The sequence below is a fragment of the Mizuhopecten yessoensis genome, unplaced genomic scaffold (assembly GCF_002113885.1).
Source record: "Mizuhopecten yessoensis strain PY_sf001 unplaced genomic scaffold, ASM211388v2 scaffold716027, whole genome shotgun sequence".
Taxonomy (NCBI): domain Eukaryota; kingdom Metazoa; phylum Mollusca; class Bivalvia; order Pectinida; family Pectinidae; genus Mizuhopecten; species Mizuhopecten yessoensis.
In genome coordinates, this window is record NW_018479911.1 from 90,756 (window position 1) to 112,564 (window position 21,809).

General features: G+C 36.8%; 1 protein-coding gene across 1 annotated transcript in view; it reads left to right on the forward strand.

Annotated features, from left to right (window-relative positions):
- Nucleotides 1-20: 20 nt before the first annotated feature.
- The window catches only part of LOC110441559 (dual specificity protein kinase Ttk-like), a 24,133-nt gene continuing 2,344 nt past the window's right edge, over nt 21-21,809 (forward strand). The window contains exons 1-10 of the mRNA XM_021484742.1: nt 21-93; nt 1,515-1,678; nt 2,385-2,536; nt 6,679-6,752; nt 10,352-10,458; nt 11,025-11,226; nt 11,959-12,083; nt 17,989-18,637; nt 18,959-19,037; nt 19,833-19,907. Coding sequence (XP_021340417.1) covers nt 1,522-1,678; nt 2,385-2,536; nt 6,679-6,752; nt 10,352-10,458; nt 11,025-11,226; nt 11,959-12,083; nt 17,989-18,637; nt 18,959-19,037; nt 19,833-19,907 — 1,620 coding nt within the window. The 5' untranslated portion in view covers nt 21-93; nt 1,515-1,521. The remainder of the gene's footprint in view (nt 94-1,514; nt 1,679-2,384; nt 2,537-6,678; nt 6,753-10,351; nt 10,459-11,024; nt 11,227-11,958; nt 12,084-17,988; nt 18,638-18,958; nt 19,038-19,832; nt 19,908-21,809) is intronic.

Sequence of the window (21,809 nt, forward strand, 5' to 3'; positions counted from 1 at the left end):
CAAAGTAGTGGTTTTAAATGTTCTCATCCAATCATCTGGGGCGTAACATTTCGAAGTGGAAGACCGCGACGTATGATATAGAAGATGCTAAAGGTATGTAAGGAAACCGAGAAAATAACTCGATGTTTGTCTTTCCATCATCGGATTCATAGTAAACAATGTAGTTTGAAGGATGTGTATAGGACACTCTATTCTATGGACAGAGATTTTAGGAAATCGTAATGAAATCAATGTATACAGCTGGTGTAACCCAGTCACTGACAATAGACGAAAACAAATACAATGTCCCCTGTTCCATGTGTTCGTCTCGTCCGTATTCTAATACTTTATAATAAATTATGATCGCGAATCAGACTAATACCCTTGTTGGTTAAATATTGCAAACAAAATACATCGAATGCCATTCGTAAAAACGGTATCATATAGGCCTAGCTAGACGTCCGTACAATTTCGGCAAACTGTTTCATGCTTTACGTTGTTTATCACTATCAGCAATATTTACAGTAGTCTTAAATACCTCATAAGTCAGGCCATACTACCCCATACAGTACCCAAAACTACTTGGATACGATGAAATATCCAATAAAACATAGTTATTAGACGTGCCCATTTAGGAGTGATACCGTGACGGGGGTTGTAAGCGGCCCGTTGTAAGTGTTTATTATATAATATTTCCAAATGCACCGTTGCATTTGTTGTTTTTCGTCACTGTTGTTTAAGGATCCCCGTACCATTGCTAACATTTTCTGGCATGAAATGAAAACCCTACCGTAAAGATTTTTTATGAAGAAAAAATAATAACACTGTACAATAAATAAAATATAACCAACAACAGTTTTCTGAGTGTAAAAATGCAATGAGCTAGACCAGGTTTTGAAACTTGAACATCATGGTACAAGATACAAGTAGCTTTACTTAGTGTCGTATATGGCATAACATTGAACATTAGCTCTGTGGAGCTATTTTTACGACAAACATAAGTATAAAACCAGAGTAATAACAAGGCAAAAGGCATGCTACTGCTAGTAGAACAGATTTTGCAGCAAAACTATATACATTGAACTACTAAAATAATCAGAAAACAGTTTAATGATAGCACATGCATGTTAAAAGCAGGAATAGTACCATAGTTATACCATTACAGTCAGATTTTCAAACATCTATGCTATAGTCAAGGAAAGTGCATTGGCCCAATTGTGCTACAGTTTTAACCAATTAAAATGAAATGAGGAGGTCACTGTTGTATATATATATAATGTTACTGTATATATATGGAATATAATACTATATCAGGATAATCATCTGAATGATTCATTAGTTTCTCTTAAGCTGTACTAGCTCAAGCTGCTCTTTGTAAAAAGCTGTCTTATGCTTGAAGATTACCCATTTCCATATTTGATATTTCTGTCATTTTGTGACAGAAATTGTCCACACATCGGTTGTAAACATTTCATCCTGGTAAGTCAAGTTTTTTTTTCATTTTAATGTTTGATTGTTTGAAAATTATTATTCAGAGCCAAGATGACATCACTGGCTGACTTGCGACGTCGATTTGCTTGTTTAGATGGAAGACCTCAGAATGACTCAGGGGGTTCCATCAGTGTGATAAGAAATGATACAAGTCCTGAGGACAGCAGAGCAAAGGGAGACACATGTACAGGCACAATAGAAATAACAGGTAAAATACTAAATGTCACAGGAAGAACAGGATCTTAATTAAAACTAAAACTTGATTGTAGCTCACCATAATGTTATCTTTTTCTTCCAAAACTAAAAGACATTTAGATTTATATGATTTCACATACTGATATTTGAAATTCCCTAGTTTTTGAACACATCTAATTACACACATCATGTGAAGAACAAATACATATTCAACTTAGCTGGCACACCAGCATTGCCTAATTTAAACTGAAACAATGGTTATTTTTTTGGTTATACTGTACTACATTTCATTTAGTGGCATTGTGGATACACATGGAAATGCTAGTTTTTGTCCAACTGTATTCAAGTTGATATCTTTTCAAAGCAAATTTTGGCACTTTTGTTTTAATTTATAATATATGTAATACTGCAGTGATATTTTTTTCCTGATTTTTGTTCGAAAAGATTTGATTACATGCATTTTAGTAATGTGATCTAACTCAAAAGAAGAACAATATCTTCCAAGTTGTTTAACTTCTTCTCTTCTCCCAGTAATTCTAACATAATCAATGTAACCTCTGCCACTGCCATATGCAGGTAAACAAGTTCACTATTTATATTGATATCATTTCATCTACATTTCCACTTAACATGTAGCAGTGCAATGTAGTGGAGATGTAAAATGCTATTTTACTTGGGATAAGCTACTATATGTACAATGTATGTATACTGTATTGTAGAAAATCAAACATGGCTGAACAAGATTGAGTTCCAGGGTAACCGTGCAGAGGACTGGCTGGAGTACACACGCTATGTCAGCCAGAACACAGATTTTCCAAACGAGGTCAAGAAACACAACTACCTTTCTGGCATGTACGAGAGAGCCTTCAAGGTGAGTGTCTCTAAAATACATGTACGTAGGGGGGGTTCTAAGATGATTCGCCCCAAAACCGTAACGCCCTAAGCTGTTACGCCCCAAATTTGATTCACATCCCCTCAACATGTTCGCCCCAAAAAACCATAACGCCCCAACTATTTTGCCCCAAAAAACTACAACGCCCCAAAAAAATTCACTTATTTGACAAATTTTGGGACATGATTTCTGTGCTGTAACGTTCGATACGTTCGATCGATATCGTAACATATCATACATGCCATAACTTTCCGGTGCAAAATAGTGAGATCAGTGATTATTTTTAGTGAGATTTGGTAAAAAATAGTGATATTTTTTCTCTGAATTCGTGAGAAATTCGTAAGACATTTAAAACATAAATTATATAGCATATATCATAGTATTGAATCATTTGTGATATTCTGAAGCCTCTAATTACTTTGTTAGAGCCAAAATTGAAGATCTTTTGATATTTTAAAGGATTTTAGGAAGGTTTACATGTGACATACGGTCCAGATAAAGCTATCAATATTTAAAAGTAAATAAACCACATAAAAGGCAAAAATAATAGTAATTAAAAAAAGAAGAAATTTCACAGGGATGTCCTTATTAACCCAGGTTAAAAAAAATACTTCTCAAAACATTGGGAATATTTAATTCTAATTTGTTGGGGAAAAAATAACCAATAAATACTATTTTTATATAGCCAATTCTGAAGAAACATGTTTTCTTCTGTTTATGTTATTTTCATTAACACTTAATCCCATCACGACGGCAAGAGAATGAATTCCAGATTCAATGTCAGTGTCCGGTTTCGATTTTATAGTCACCTCCAACATTTCCGTTTCGGTATTAAAACAGCTCTGACATCTCCTTATGTTGCTGTTTAATGTTAATATCAACTGTCATCACATATTAATTAGCAACTAGCCCCCACTGGATGTGGGATCACTGATTTAATTGCTTAACAGTTCACACATCGGTGAGCAAGTCATCAAGCAAAGCCCCGCTAAATCGGCTGGCTGGGCCGTTCAGAACTTTCACACCTATGCTGCATGCTAATTGGCCTGGCCTGTGATTTGAGTGGCTGGCGTGTGACTTCAGACCTCGCGTTGACCAAGGTCAGTGTGAATCCATGTAGCTATCGTTTATTCACTAAGATTGACCAAATTTGTTTCTTTTCGTGAGACCAAATTATTTGCAACAAAAAGCGTGAAAATGGGTTCCCATGCCGTGAGACATTTTGGAAGGTTGTTTTTCGTGAGTCTCACGCCTAAATCGTGAGATATGGCATGTATGACATATCTATAGTATCTATGTTAGGCAGTGTTTGTTGATTTTAGATAATATATAAGTATAAAATAATTAGATTTTATACATGTGTGCCGTAGATCGCAAACCAAAAACAACAAGACGTTATGTGTGCTGCAAGAGAGAGAGTATAAGTCTGAATTATTCTGACGTTTCATCGACTTTTTTCATATCGGTCTGTCGTCGATTAACGTCAGAACTCCGGCCCTCTATAATATGCGGGAAATATGCGCCCGCGCCCGGAGCGCAATTCAAAATGATATTTTAGAAACAAATCGTCACTTTCACACACATGTCGCAAATGGATCGAAATATCTATTCTTTATGCACTAGGTGGTATCAATAACATGTTTTAAAGATCATTACTAAAAGTATTTTCCAACGTTTTCTATACCAACCCATGTTTTTAATGGAAATTAGGCCATGAGCAATGACGAGATCTCGCGTTACCAAAGGTATTTCCCAACGTTATGACCTAGGCCGGCGAGATTTTAGTCACGTGGCATTAGAAAGCGGGGCTATCAAAAAACTAAAATAAAACAGAGTAAGTTTGAAAAAAATAAGTTTTTACTGATTGTATTGGTTGTTTGAGGCATGTTATGTATGTTCATCTTGTGCATAAAGAATAGATCTTTCGATCCATTTGCGACATGTGTGTGAAAGTGACGATTTGTTTCTAAAATATCAGTTTGAAGTGCGCTCCGGGCGCGGGTCGCATATTTCCCGCATATTATAGAGGGCCGGAGTTCTGACGTTTATCGACGACAGACCGATATGAAAAAAGTCGATAAAACGTCAGAATAATTCGGACTAGAGAGTATGTACTTATATTTGTTCATGTATATAGATCTACTTCTTTTTCAGCATAAGTAATTTAATTTTTTCTTTAGTTAATTCAAAAGAATAACGATAAAAAATCAATCTATAATGTGTTCTGCCAAGTTACATCCTCCCATGGACTTATATAGCGTCTAATATAATTCTGTGATTCTACATTTCAAGCCAACTTTATCATTTTCGTTCTTCATCGTGGAAAATTTAAAATAGCTGACATTCATGCTGATATCTCAATATGTTTAGGATAAGAATTGTATTTTTGCTTCTCAACTGATGAAGCCCAGGCAAAAATGCCTATTGTGCAATATGAAAGGCAGAAACTCAATTGGCACATCATTTGACATATCTTTTACTTTTCACAAATTGTACTCACCGTGAAACCTCTCTCGAACATGTATTTTAAAATCACAAACTTCACAAATTGACTGACGATCTCTTTCATCAACATGCAAACTGATACCTTATCAAAACAATAAATGTTTTTAAAAAATACACTACATTAAAACAAAAAATAAATGTAAAAAAAAAATACCAATTTGAGTCTTGGTGTTACATGTTCCTAATCATTAATATTCAAGAGAAACTGGCAATAACTACCGCCACTTTCACAAGATCAGATATCGTTCAATATATAGGTTTGTTGTTGTTGGGGTGATAAAGAATTGGTGGGCAATATATTTTTAGGGGCGTAAAGAATTTCTGGGGCGATATGGTTGTCATATTTGGGGCGAAATATACTGAAAGTTTGGACGATGTGAAAACAAGTTGGGGCGAAACGTCTGTAATTCCATGTACGGAAGAGCCTTTAAGGTGAGTGTCTCTAAAATACATGAACAAGGGAACTTCAAGGTAAGTGTCTCCAAAATACATGTACGAGAGAGCCTTCAAGGTAAGTGTCTCTAAAATACATGCATGAGAGAGCCTTCAAGGTGAGTGTCTCTAAAACACATGTACAGGAGAACCTTCAAGGTGAGTGTCTCTAAAACACATGTACAGGAGAACCTTCAAGGTATGTGTCTCTAAAATACATGCACAGGAGAACCTTCAAGGTATGTGTCTCTAAAATACATGTATGAGAGAGCCTTCAAGGTGAGTGTCTCTAAAATACATGAACAAGGGAACTTCAAGGTAAGTGTCTCCAAAATACATGTATGAGAGAGCCTTCAAGGTGAGTGTCTCTAAAATACATGTATGAGAGAGCCTTCAAGGTGAGTGTCTCTAAAATACATGTACAGGAGAACCTTCAAGGTAAGTGTCTCTAAAATACATGTATGAGAGAGCCTTCGAGGTAAGTGTCTCTAAAATACATGTATGAGAGAGCCTTCAAGGTGAGGGTCTCCAAAATACATGAATGAGAGAGCCTTCAAGGTGAGTGTCTCTAAAATACGTGTATGAGAGAGCCTTCAAGGTGAGTGTCTCTAAAATACGTGTATGAGAGAGCCTTCAAGGTGAGTGTCTCTAAAATACATGTATGAGAGAGCCTTCAAGGTAAGTGTCTCTAAAATACATGTACAGGAGAACCTTCAAGGTGAGTGTCTCTAAAATACATGTACGAGAGAGCCTTCAGGGTGAGTGTCTCTAAAATACATGTATGAGAGAGCCTTCAAGGTGAGTGTCTCTAAAATACATGTATGAGAGAGCCTTCAAGGTAAGTGTCTCTAAAATACATGTATACATGGATATTCTTCAGGTTACTGTCAATACCTTGGAATTGTTTTCACAGAAAATTATGCAGAATTTAAACACAAGTTTTTAAGAAATTGGTATTCTGTACTTTTTTTTGTAAAACAAACGATTTTTTTTTTTTATATAAATCTATGTCCATACTCTGGGACAAAAGACAGAGGTCAATCAGGTGGGTTATGATACTTTTACCTTTTATCCTCAGAACGAACAAATCTAAGAGCAAAAATTTCACTATTTCAATAAAATTGAGGAAATAAATAGATGAAACCAAAGACACTGAACTGAATTGTACGCATTCATTTTTGTAGGTAATTGATGTTGTGAGCAATAAGAGGAATGAGGCTTACGCTCAGCTCTTCATGGAATGTGCCAAGCTGAAGAGGTAACAAGGCACACATGTACAACTGTCCTATACATCATACAACACACCATATCTACTGTCCTATATGTCATACAACACACCATATCTACTGTCCTATACATCATAAAACACACCATATCTACTGTCCTATACATCATACTACACACCATATCTACTGTCCTATACATCATACAACACACCATATCTACTGTCCTATACATCATACAACACACCATATCTACTGTCCTATACATCATACAACACACCATATCTACTGTCCTATACATCATACAACACACCATATCTACTGTCCTATACATCATACAACACACCATATCTACTGTCCTATACATCATACAACACACCATATCTACTGTCCTATACATCATACAACACACCATATCTACGGTACTATATGCCATACAACACACCATATCTACTGTCCTACAGGTCATACAACATATCTACTGGCCTATAGGTCATACAACACACCATATCTACTGTCCTATACATCATACAACACACCAAATCTACTGTCCTATATGTCATACAACACACCATATCTACTGTCCTATATATCATACAACATATCTACTGTCCTATAGGTCATACACCATGTATACTGTCCTATATGTCATACAACACACCATATCTACTGTCCTATATGTCATACAACACACCATATCTACTGTCCTATATGTCATACAACACACCATATCTACTGTCCTATATGTCATACAACACACCATATCTACTGTCCTATATGCCATACAACACACCATATCTACTGTCCTATATGCCATACAACACACCATATCTACTGTCCTATATGCCATACAACACACGATATCTACTGTCCTATATGCCATACAACACACGATATCTACTGTACTATATATCATACACCATATCTACTGGCCTATAGGTCATACACCATATCTACTGCCCTATAGGTCATGCAACACACCATATCTACTATGATATAGGTCATACAACACACCATATCTACTGTCCTATAGGTCATACAACACACCATATCTACTGTCCTATAGGTCATACAACACACCATATAAACTGTCATATAGGTCATACAACACACCATATCTACTGTTTTATAGGTCATACACCATATAAACTGTCCTATAGGTCATACACCATATCTACTGTCCTATAGGTCATACACAATATCTACTGTCCTATAGGTCATACAACACACCAAATCTACTGTCATATAGGTCATACAACACACCATATCTACTGTCCTATAGGTCATACACCATATAAACTGTCCTATAGGTCATACACCATATCTACTGTCCTATAGGTCATACACAATATCTACTGTCCTATAGGTCATACAACACACCAAATCTACTGTCATATAGGTCATACAACACACCATATCTACTGTCCTATAGGTCATACACCATATAAACTGTCCTATAGGTCATACACCATATCTACTGTCCTATAGGTCATACACAATATCTACTGTCCTATAGGTCATACAACACACCAAATCTACTGTCCTATAGGTCATACAACACACCATATCTACTGTCCTATAGGTCATACAACACACCAAATCTACTGTCCTATAGGTCATACAACACACCATATCTACTGTACCATAGGTCATACAACACACCATATCTACTGTACTATAGGGCATACAACACACCATATCTACTGTATTATAGGTCATACACCATGTATACTGTCCAATGTATCATACAACACATCTACTGTCATATAGGTCATACAACACACCATATCTACTGTACTATAGGTCATACAACACACCATATCTACTGTATTATAGGTCATACACCATGTATACTGTCCAATGTATCATACAACACATCTACTGTCATATAGGTCATACAACACACCATATCTACTGTACTATAGGTCATACAACACACCATATCTACTGTATTATAGGTCATACACCATGTATACTGTCCAATGTATCATACAACACATCTACTGTCATATAGGTCATACAACACACCATATATACTGCCCTATAGGTCATGCAACACACCATATATACTGTCCTTAAGGTCATACACCAAATCTACTGTCCTATACATCAAACAGCACACCATTTCTACTATCCTAAATGTCATACAACACACCATGTCTACTGTCCTATATATCATACAACATATCTACTGTCCTATAGGTCATACACCATGTATACTGTCCTATAGGTCATACAACACACCATATCTACTATCCTATAGGTCATACAACACACCATATCTACTGTCCTATAGGTCATACAACACACCACACCCCTGCAGGTGGAGATCGGGAAAAGAATACACCTGATGTTACCCACTGCATATATTGTGGGAACCCCCTCTATTTGGGGACACAAAAGCGACCACAATAAATCTGCTGCAACCATTGCAATATTTTGCTTGGCAATACCGCACTTTTTGTCTTTATGTTGAGTGTTCGCCTAGGTGAGGAAGGCAATGGTCTCCAGGCCGGTACATACCAAAGTCCTTAAAAATGGCACCAACTTGTTCACCTGTTGTCAGTATAATGTGACCGGGAGGAATGCTGGGCTGGGTGCCTTCGGCAAGGCAGTTCAGTGAGGTAGCACTATAAAGTTGGCATCAGATCCGTGCTATCACAAGGAGGCAAGCACACCAACACACCCTGTCTCCAAGCACGCATACACTAAAACACATGGAGGCACATCCTTAAATGACCTTAGCTGTTAATAGGACATTAAACAAAATTAAACTAAACCAAACCATGCAACACACTATATATACTGTCCTATATAGGTCAAACAACATATCTACTGTCCAATAGGTCACATTATACAGTTTATTATATGACACGTGCTAATTCCCAGCCCTGATTGGAGGAGCGACATCATGTGACGAGTCTGTAAATCTGTTACAGACCTCGTTCTGTGAATAGAAAAGTGTTACAGACCGCGACCTTTAAATAAAAAAGGGTTATCGACCTCAACTTAAAAGAAGAAAAGTGTTACAGACCGCTACTAAAATTAGGCCTTGGTAATTTCCCAGCCATCGATTAACAGACAATCAAATCATCTATTACAGACCTTGTTCTATGAATAGAAGAGTATTACAGACCCTAATGAAAATAGGCCTATATAGGTAATCCTAGCCAGTCTGTAAATCTGTTACCAATCACACTACTGAATTCAACTACAAATGAATTATCTCATCAAATTCTGAACTATGTGATGCGCAAATGATATCTGCTTGAAATTAAATATAACATTAATACAATATTAAATAAAAATATAATTGAATCTGAAATTGTGTATGTTATTTTGTATTTGAAGTCCTTCAATAGTGATTCCAAAATGGTCCATGCTATCCATGTGTTTAGGACATCAAAAATGATTAATCTCATTGTAAAATGTCATATAATAAAACAATTGTGGGCTTCAGTTTTGGTCTATTCATGATTTACGGACCTGGTCTGAACAATCAGGAATAGACCTCACCTGAGGTCCATAATTGTATAATATTAGACTCCTACAGGTCATACAACATACCATAGCTACTGTCTTATAGATCATACAATGCACTGACATTACTTATGCTGTGTTGTACCTTTCTCAGTGTGTTCTGCCCAGAAGATGCCATTCAGATGATGAACCAAGCCCGAGCCATTGTCCGTAGGTTTGCCATGGTCCATGTGATGGCTGCAGAGTTTGAGTACAAACAAGGTATGCTCAAATACCAACTCAGAAACAAGCAAAGGTAGTAGCTGTAGGTAGTTTGTCTGTACAGTAAAGGAATATGTCAGTGTTGTAAGGCTTCAGTGGACATGCTCTACATGTTTTCATGTACAAGTGCTTATATCAGAGCTGCCCTGAATTGTGGTTGAATATAGTGGTTGTTTGGTTATCTGATCAGAGGTCTCAAACAGGGCTGTTTAAACAACTCTCTTGTTCCAGGGTGTTACAGTCAAAGTTATAGATTTTTTTGAAATTCTAGTGACTTTTCAAAATCTCCTGAAAGTATTTTGAATGTTTACATGTAAATTTAAAAACACAATTTTATAAAATGAAATTCATCACGAGTGCATGAATTTGCTGGAGGGATACCCAACTGGTATAGCTACTGTTGACAAAAGGCAAGTTACATTATATCTATTTGACTGCCCTGTTGTGTCACTTTATTTCATTGTGATGGTAAGTGGTGTAATTAATTTGTTCCTTCTTTTCTAGTTTATATTTGTATTTAGCTTAAATGAATGAAGCCAATACAAGTTTTAAACATGAAATTTCAGGTGATGTAATAAAAGCCAGAAAGATTTTGGAAAAGGCTTTATTGTTTGGGGCCGAGCCGACCAGCTCTATAGAGGCTGCCCTGGAGCGTCTGACTGAGGGACAAGGAAGTCTGCTGGAGGAGCCAAGCCAGTCCAAGCCAAGTCAGTCAGAGCCCAATCAGTCCGACTCTGGCCAACCAGTACGCCCTCCCCCTCGGTCCAAGTATGTCGCTACATCTACCACTAACTCACAAAGTGATTTGTCTCTGACGATATTTCAGTATTGTAAAAAGTTAAACCCCACAAGTTAAAATGTTGTGCAAATGAAAATGATTCTTATTTATGCCAGTACAATCAATGGTCCTTACTCACACAGCCCAAAACCCATGTAGAGCATAAACAATACAAAAATAGCCCAGAAAACCTCTATCCAAACAGCTGGAATGCATCAATATGCTCCAGGCTAACATAGGAATAAGGACCATTAAAGCAACGTCTGATCTCCAAACAAAGAAACATTCACCCATACACCACTGATCCTCCCTTAACTAGTATAGTTGATAACACCATATACATTGCTTATTTGTTTTGTTTTTATAAATTCAACAATGCTGCACTTACCTAGTACCTAAAGACTAGACAATGACTACTACCCTGTTTACTTCCACATAACTCTTGACTTGCATGAACCACATGGGTGATACCATACTGATGATATGTTATCTGTACTGTGAACTATGGAGACAGTTAATTCCCATACAAATACAATGTAACAGTCAAAGTGGCAGCATTGCAGTGTGATTCCTGTTTCCATTACCCACACTTTTACCCCATCACCAAACCGTAAGGGGAGTGCATGTCATGGCTGACTACATTTAACTAGGATGTTCGTAGGAAATGTTTTTTGTGAGTGGAAGATGATGATACCTACATATAATTCTGTTTTGTGTGTCAGGGAACCAGCCCGGATCAGGAAGATAAACCTGCCGTTTAGAGAGGTGGAGGGAGACTTGGATGGGGACAAGGAAAACAACACTGCCCTCCCCCATGACCCCCGACCACAGGACACTCACACCAACTGTAAGCATTTTAAATACCCTCATATACCGATCCTGAAAACTTTATTGATGTTACATAGATATCACATTAGATCGCAGTGGTGAGATGTGTCAACCCAAGGATAGCACTTTAAACCAGGGAAAAGTCAAGTTTGACAGTGACATTATAAAGGACTATCACAATGCATTGCCAATATCAAATGAATGAGAGATATTTTATTATCCATGAAGTAAAATGTTAAACTTGACCTTTGAAAGATATTTTCTATACAGCTGGTTAACATTTATCTTGTCTCTTTTGATCAGTTTTACATAGGATTTGAGACATATCTATTTTCCTTCTAGAAAAAGTCTAAAAGAGCCCATTTTAGCCTAGGTTGTACTTTGATACTATATTATAAGAGTCTATGATAGCCTAACAAAATCTGGGTTCTACTTATTATTCTGATATAGCCCAATACAGTCTAGTTTATACTGATTACAGTTGGAGATAACCCAATACAGCCTAGTTTATACTAATTACAGTTGGAGATAACCCAATACAGCCTAGTTTATACTAATTACAGTTGGAGATAGCCCAATAAAGCCTGGTATATATTAATTATACCCCGCTTTCACCGAAACGGGGGATATACATTTGGGTTTGTCTGTCTGTCTGTCATGCGTCATTTCCGTGCAATAACTACAATTGTAGTTTATTATTTATAATAAACTTTGTTTGTAAACAGCCATTTGTTTATATATCATGTGCAACATTGTTGATTTTTAAGTATTAAGGTGTGTTAGAGATACATGTGGATAAATATCATATAAACATATATATATATATTATCTTAGTACCAGCATGTGTACCAAAATTTAGGTATACGTAATGCTGTCAGGTTATATTTATAGATACAGAACAAAGAACATAGCTCAACAGTCTCCTACACTCTTCTTACACGTGATAATACAGTCATAATTAGATTAGGGATGATGCTGATTGGCTTAAGTTATCACTAGGCAGGTCAAGGTTAATTACCATTGGTCAAGCGGTTAGCCACGCATAATTAATGAGATGACCAACAAAGGTCAGCGTCGCCCCGCACTGTTTTAAGAAACTATAGGAGCGTGCGGACGCATTTTACATCAGCTTATATCTAAGGCAATATCAAACATTACCTACGTGTGTTAGAGTACCTGATCAAACAATCTTGGCATAATCATAGCGAACGGAACACGTGTGTTTGTTTCTTACGTTTCGTTCATGTAAACAATGGGACTCGAATTGTCGACTGTATCATACCAATACATTATGCCTCGTGGACGTTCATCCAGAGATACTAGCGACGTTCTTCCTTGCGATCCGGCCGATTACAAGAATTGGACTAGCGTTAAGTTTCAGGATGAGTTGTCAAGTTGCGAATTAAAACTCCCGCCAGCCGCCGGACTCAACCCAACATGAAATAATAATAATATTTATTCAGGTAAAAGGCAAATAATACACTTCTATCACATTTGCAGATTGGACATAAATATATATATTATCACAGAATGAGATCTTCTTTATAAGTTATTTATGCCATAAGATTAGAAGTCAGTCAGGTGTTAAAACTGGATTGGATTAGATTAATTTAGGCCTTTACCTGGGATGACCCATAAAGTCACATTGTGGCTTAATTCCAATGGGTCACCCTAATGAGTGTCCTGGGAGGTTTTTGTGCGCTCGAGAGTTCGTTATCTTCTACTTCATAAATATTGTTCACTTACCTAGGTGTGTGAAAATTTAAGTTCAATCGTAACAGTAAAGGTACCGAAATACGTCGATAAAGATGCATATTTGGGAAGAGAGTATCCTGGGAGTTTTTTGCGTTATTACATTTTATTCACTTTTTTTTCTTCTAATTCATAAATATTGTTCATTAATCTAGGTTTGTGCAAAAATTTCAAGTCGATCATAACAGTAAAAGTACTGAAATACGTTGATAAATAGTATTTTCACGAGGGTGGATTGAGTGTCCAGCCTCCAGGGAGGTGTTCGAGCGCCTGGGAATTCGTTAATCAATATTTTTTACTTCCGTCTTCTGGTTCATATATATTTTTCACTTACCTAACTGTGTGCATATATCAGGTCAATCATAACAGTAGAATGTACCGAAATATAAGAAATAATCTGATAAAAATATGCGAGCTCTTTCACAACATGCATTATTTAAGGGAAGTAACTCGTACGGACCTACCTGTTGAACTCTTAGCCATTCATATACATAATAATTATAAGAATGTTGCGATGAGGACGCAATTCTACAAAAGAGCCCATTTTATTTTATTTTATGATTTAATTTTTAATTAATTGCCACCAATTTCAAATTTTTAAGTTATGTTTTTCAATATTTTTGTTTTTATTATTTCTGTCTCTGCTATTTGTTAATACATTGAATAATTTACAAGTACATATCATAATATGTAATTAATAATCGCAGATTATTTTGAAATCGAAAGATTGAAAACAATTATTATCTGGATTTATTTATTTTATATAATACGGGAGTGATCCACATCAAGCTATGTGCAATATCTTACTATCAGAAAGAACATGTATCATGTGACCCCTACATCACCTCTATTCGTAACCAGGGAGGGCACAGCGTTATCAAGGAATGTTTTTATTTAATTCTTGAAAACTAACTTGGAGAATATTGGACTCGATACTTCCTAATACAGCAGACATTCCTTTCGTATTGGGGCTGCAACCGCTGCAGCTGGAGCTAAAGTGGAAGACCACCTTATCAAAACATTAGGTAGGTGGTCTTCAGACTGTTACCAAAGATACATAAGGACATCTCATAACACAATCAATGAGGCTCAGATAAGCATGACAAATACATGACCTATGACTTTTTGTTATAACGCCAATTGTGTGTAATTACTGTATAACACGCATGAATGCATGTGGACATTGGATTTATATTATATATAGGGTCACCTTAACTGTGGAACGACATACATGTAGACATAAACAGTGACTTGGACACCAAGTGTGTGTATACCTAAATACAATTGGAACTGTGGACATGGATATATTTAAAACCAAGTCACTCTAGATTGTGGAAGACATATATAAGGAAACGTACTAATTGTGACTTTATATGTAACATAAGTGGATATATATTTCGTATACACGTCTGGACATTGGATAAATATATGGTCATCTTGTGGAAGTTCTAAAATATGCATTACCATGTGTTTAACATATATACAGTTACTATATAAGATAGTATTACAACTTATGACATAATAGTAAATGCAACAAGATATACCATGTACTATATATATATGTATATACTTTTTTACAAGAAACATATATATATATACAACTTGGGGGCTTTTCAGCTGCACACATATCGCAATACGAGAGGTGTATAGCTTCAATTTGGGAGGTACACAACACATATGTTGTTGTATTCAGCCCCCATGTTAATATACAGTTATACCTACATAATAAGGTGCCTATAAGTTATAATTAGGTATCCTATAGATCCAGGATTTTCCAACAATGATGAATCCTCTCATGGGATTGGTACAACATGGGCTAACGGGGCCNCATGTCTGGATCCAGGATTGTCAGAAATATCCTCTCATTGGGGTCTGTTTTTTGATAATGGGAAATCTCATCCAGCCGTTGGAACCAGGGGCAACCGTTTCGCTCCTGGGGGGATATATTGGCAGTAATCCTGGGACAAGGGGTGAAAGTTCACTCCTGGTAGGATAACGTCAGTAATCCGTGAGATTTCCATAGCTTATATATGTGTAGTATGATATAGCCCCCAAGGCCAAACCTTAATGTAGATGATCATGAAATGTATATATTTGTGTATTGTTTATTTCTTCTGTTATGTGTATAAACATGTATATGCTGATTTATAAGACATATACAACAATGTTGGTCATGATAACATTGCATACCTATACAGTTAATAAATAGCATTTATTAAACTGTATCACATTGTTCTGGTTGTTTATAAACAAATGTTAACTGATTTTCTTCAAACTTGGTCACAGGGTTAAATGCCTTAAGGGCTCAGCCAAGTTGGATGACCACTTTCAGCGGACTTTATTTGGCGGAGTTATGGCCCCTTGAATAACGAAAACGTTATTATCTGCCGTTTCTGTTCATGTACTCTCGCAAATATTATTTGATTGTCTTCAAACTTAGTAACGGGGTTCAACGCATTAAGGGCTCGGCCAAGTTTGACAACCACTTTAATGTGTTCCTCTGTCTTTCCACCCATCTAGTGCACTCTTTGGTTTTCGTGTGATAATTGCTGTAGATATTGTTCAGATGTTTCAACCAAATTCCGTATGCACTTCCGACTCATGCTAAGTTTGCCAACCGATTTGATTTGTGCATATTTACGAATAATCAATGAGGTATAGGGCTGCTTTTTTTTCTTCAAGTTTCAAGCTCTGCATTATGTCTCAACAGCACGATACTCACATGTTTAAACCTAACCTCAATAATGTTAACCTACAATATGTCTGCAAGCTGGGGATATAAATTCCATGAATTTGCTTGTTACAGTCAGAGATAGCCCAATATAGCCTAGTTTATACTAACTACAGTCTGAGATAGCCCAATAAAGCCTAGTTCATACTAATTACAGTCTGAGATAGCCCAATATAGCCTAGTTTATACTAACTACAGTCTGAGATAGCCCAATATAGCCTAGTTTATACTAACTACAGTCTGAGATACCCCAATATAGCCTAGTTTATACTAATTACAGTCTGAGATAGCCCAATATAGCCTAGTTTATACTAACTACAGTCTGAGATAGCCCAATATAGCCTAGTTTATACTAACTACAGTCTGAGATAGCCCAATATAGCCTAGTTTATACTAACTACAGTCTGAGATGGCCCAATATAGCCTAGTTTATACTAACTACAGTCTGAGATACCCCAATATAGCCTAGTTTATACTAACTACAGTCTGAGATAGCCCAATATAGCCTAGTTCATACTAACTAGTCTGAGATAGTCCAATACAGCCTAGTTCATACTAATTACAGTCTGAGATAGTCCAATATAGCCTAGTTTATACTAACTACAGTCTGAGATAGCTCGATATAGTCTAGTTTATACTAAATACAGTCTGAGATAGCCCAATACAGCCTAGTTCATACTAATAACAGTCTAAGATAGCCCAATATAGCCTATGTCATACTAATTACAGTCTGAGATAGCCCAATATAGCCAAGTTCATACTAATTACAGTCTGAAATAGCCCAATATAGCCTAGTTTATACTAACTACAGTCTGAGATAGCCCAATATAGCCTAGTTTATACTAATTACAGTCTGAGATAACCCAATATAGCCTAGTTTATACTTACTACAGTCTGAGATAGCCCAATATAGCCTAGTTTATACTAACTACAGTCTGAGATAGCCCAGTATAGCCTAGTTTATACTAATTACAGTCTGAGATAACCCAATATAGCCTAGTTTATACTTACTCCAGTCTGAGATAGCCCAATATAGCCTAGTTTATACTTACTACAGTCTGAGATAGCCCAATACAGCCTAGTTCATACTAATTACAGTCTGAAATAGCCCCATATAGCCTAGTTTATACTTATAACAGTCTAAGATAGCCCAATATAGCCTAGTTTATACTAACTACAATCTGAGATAGCCCAATATAGCCTAGTTTATACTAACTACAGTCTGAGATGGCCCAATATAGCCTAGTTCATACTAGCTACAGTCTGAGATAGCCCAATACAGCCTAGTTCATACTAATTACAGTCTGAAATAGCCCAATATAGCCTAGTTTATACTTACTACAGTCTGAGATAGCCCAATATAACCTAGTTTATACTAATAACAGTCTAAGATAGCCCAATACAGCCTAGTTCATACTAATTACGTTTTATGTTTTTACAGATGCACTTGGGTCGACATCTATGACGCATTCCTCTGGCTACTGTTCTATGATGGATATCAGTATTTCCACAGAAACAAAAATGTCACCCCCTCAGTTTGAGGAACACCTGAAACATAAATCCCCCAAGGAATTTGTGCAGTCAGAAGATGTGGCACATCCAGAGGCTGTGTCAGTTCGCCGACCACTACAAGTCTTAGAATGTCCCACAAAGCCCATGGACTGGCAACCAGCCCCTATACCAAAAATGAACCTGGAACAGATGTGTTATGACCACAACACAAATGACTCTAGCCAACCACTTGAGCCTTTAGAGAAACATAGTAACTTTCCAAAATCTTTTTCTTCTTCAAGTGTAGCTGTTTCTTTGGAACACAATCAGGGTCAAACATTTAAGTCAAAATCAGTGTCGTCCAGTCAGCTGCCCTGCAGGGAACCCCACCTAAAGCCTAAAACACGAGTACAGGAACCTCACCATCACTCTGCACCCAAAGTGGAGGAACCCAAGAATAAAGTAAATAGTCTTGGGGATCCCCACCCTCAGAGGTCACCACACTCCCATGCAGACAACAGAGCCCCTCCCCCCTTGCCACCTGCTCCCCCCAGAGGGATGGCTATGATTGGGCCGACACCGGTCAAACAAAACACTAGGTTTGTTGATTACCTTATCTCTTCTTTCTAAAAAGCATGTCTGGACTACTTCTAAAAAGCTACATAGATTTCAGTGAAACGTTTCACCAATGCAAGGTGGTTGCTATGTTAGCTTTTTATGGTGAATGGCTAAGTGTTTTCCGACCAAACATTTGTCCTATATACCGCGTAATGAAGCTTGATTCAAAAGAATATCTCCAGATTCTTTATATTTTATAATATACCTAAGTATAAAAATAACAGAATAACTACTCATCTTTCATATGGAATATTTATGTGACTTTTAACAGCCTAACCATGCATGTATACATTGTATTACAGACAGCTGACCAATAATCAGATGGTAACTCCATGTATGAAAGGTGTTCCTCCTCCTGCTGTACCCAGTACACCTAGTCTGGTAAGTCTGTACCCAGTACACCTAGTCTGGTATATCTGTACCCAGTACACCAAGTCTGGTAAGTCTGTACCCAGTACACCTAGTCTGGTAAGTCTGTACCTAGTATACCAAATCTGGTAAGTATGTACCCAGTACACCTAGTCTGGTGAGTCTGTACCCAGTATACCTTGTCTGGTATGTCTGTACCCAGTACACCTAGTCTGGTAATTCTGTACCCAGTACACCTAGTCTGGTAAGTCTGTACTCAGTACACCTAGTCTGGTATGTCTGTACCCAGTATACCTAGCCTGGTAAGACTGTACCCAGTACACTCAGTCTGGTAAGTCTGTACCCAGTACACCTAGTCTGGTAAGTCTGTACCCAGTATACCTTGTCTGGTAAGTATGTACCCAGTACACCTAGTCTGGTGAGTCTACCCAGTATACCTTGTCTGGTATGTCTGTACCCAGTACACCTAGTCTGGTAAGTCTGTACCCAGTACACCTAGTCTGGTAAGTCTGTACCCAGTACACCTAGTCTGGTATGTCTGTACCCAGTATACCTAGTCTGGTAAGTCTGTACCTAGTTTACCAAGTCTGGTAAGTCTGTACCAAGTACACCTAGTCTGGTAAGTCTGTACCCAGTACACCTAGTCTGGTATGTCTGTACCCAGTACACTCAGTCTGGTAAGTCTATACCCAATACATTTCCCAGTAGATGATATAAGAATGAAGACAGTGTTGATATTGATGACACACTCTGTGTAATTGTGTTTCATCCTTAATAACATCCAGAATTTGTGTTGTATATTTACAGATGATGAAAGACATCACTGTCAATGGTAAACAATATTGGGTCCTCAAGTTGGTTGGTCGAGGAGGCTCTAGTAAGGCAAGTACTTTTGATTCAAATGTCATTTAATTTAAAAACAAATTGAGAAGTGTAAAAGAGGAGTCACTTACTGGAGCATTGTCTTATTTATAAACCATGAAAATTCCAGTTGTTATATAGTCTTGTTAATTTGGCTATATCAATATACTGAATATGTAAACACTAATTCACCAGGCACAGAACTTAAAGCTCTGTGACGTTCAAGGGGAGTATATAAACTGGTACTGATCATTCATGTGTCTGTTTGTCTGTGTGCAGTTGTTTCCAAAGCATCATAAAACTATTTCAAATTTTATATTCAAACATCTCAAATGAGGCAATCCTAGTGCAGAGGGGTGCCTTTTGATATTTTTAAGTTCCTCATTTCAAGAATTTTCTAGGTGTCATGAACACACAGAGTATATATGTTTTGATGCATACCCTAAAGTCTCGGTAATAAGTCTGATTTCAAAATAGGCCGGTTTAAAAAATAAGCCTGAGATAATTACAGAGGAGATTTTAGGGTATTTTGATTTCTGGACTTCAATCATCAGTCAGTTACACTTCAGAAAGGTGCCATTTGGTGTTTTCACCTTTCTGATTTTAAGAAATGTTGGATTGTTATATAAATGGTGCCTAAAATATTACATTTTGGAGCATATTTCATTTCCAGAGCATACCTCAAAAAAGAACTGTTTATGATCTATTCTTCAAAATAGTTTTGCTCTCCTTCATCTGTTCATTCAGTTTATCTGGGGCATATCTTCTATACTAGTTCACCTAGTTCTTATACTGTTTTTTCGGGATTTACCAAATTCAGTATACAGGTTTATCTTAACTCATTCACCCCTAAAATTTCATAATGAACTATTCCAACCTTTGAATTGGAGGAGTTCAAATGGGTCTTCAGGGATGAATGAGTTAAGATGGTGGAGTACAGTTTACAAAAAAATATCACTTTGACCTATGGCTTGGCCTTTGACCTGTCATTGAAAAAGGTTTTTCAGAGCTTATCTTCTTAGCTACTTCTCCTGGAGTACCCAAATTTGGTATGCAGGTACATCCTAAATTCACTGAATGAAAACAAGTTACTATGATTTGTACACATGTACATTTTGGTTCATATTTGCGTTTCTTGAGTATATTGCCAAGAACATTATAGATTTTATCCTCAAACTTCATTAATGAGTCAATCTCACTGCAGTGGGGTACATGTTAGTAATTTCAACTTTCTGATTTCAAGAAATCATTAAGGTTTATTTTGAAAATGAAACAAAAATTTGTAAATATACATTTTCTAAGACCGTTACATATTAAAGAGGTGTCTTTTAGGATTTTACCTTGGTTACTTTACTATAACTTTGGAACTTAACATATAGAACCTTACATCAATGGTACCTTGGTTACCTCACATCAATGTTACCTTTGTAGACTTAACATCAATGTTACCTTGGTTACCTCACATCAATGGTACCTTTGTAGACTTACATCAATGTTACCTTGGATACCTTATATCAATGTTACCTTGATTACCTTACATCAATGTTACCTTGGTTGAATCACATCAATGTTACCTTGGTTACCTCACATCAATGTCATCTTGGTTGCATCACATCAATGTTACCTTTGTAGACTTACATCAATGTTACCTTGGTTACCTTACATCAATGTTACCTTGGTTGCATCACATCAATGTTATCTTGGTTACCTCACAACCACGTACCTTGGTTACCGCACATGAATGTTACCTTGGTTGCATCACATCAATGTTACCTTGGTTACCTCACATCAATGTTACCTTGGTTGCATCACATCAGTGTTACCTTTGTAGACTTACATCAATGTTACCTTGGTTACCTCACATCAATGTTACCTTTGTAGACTTATATCAAAGATACCTTGGTTACCTCACATCAATGTTAC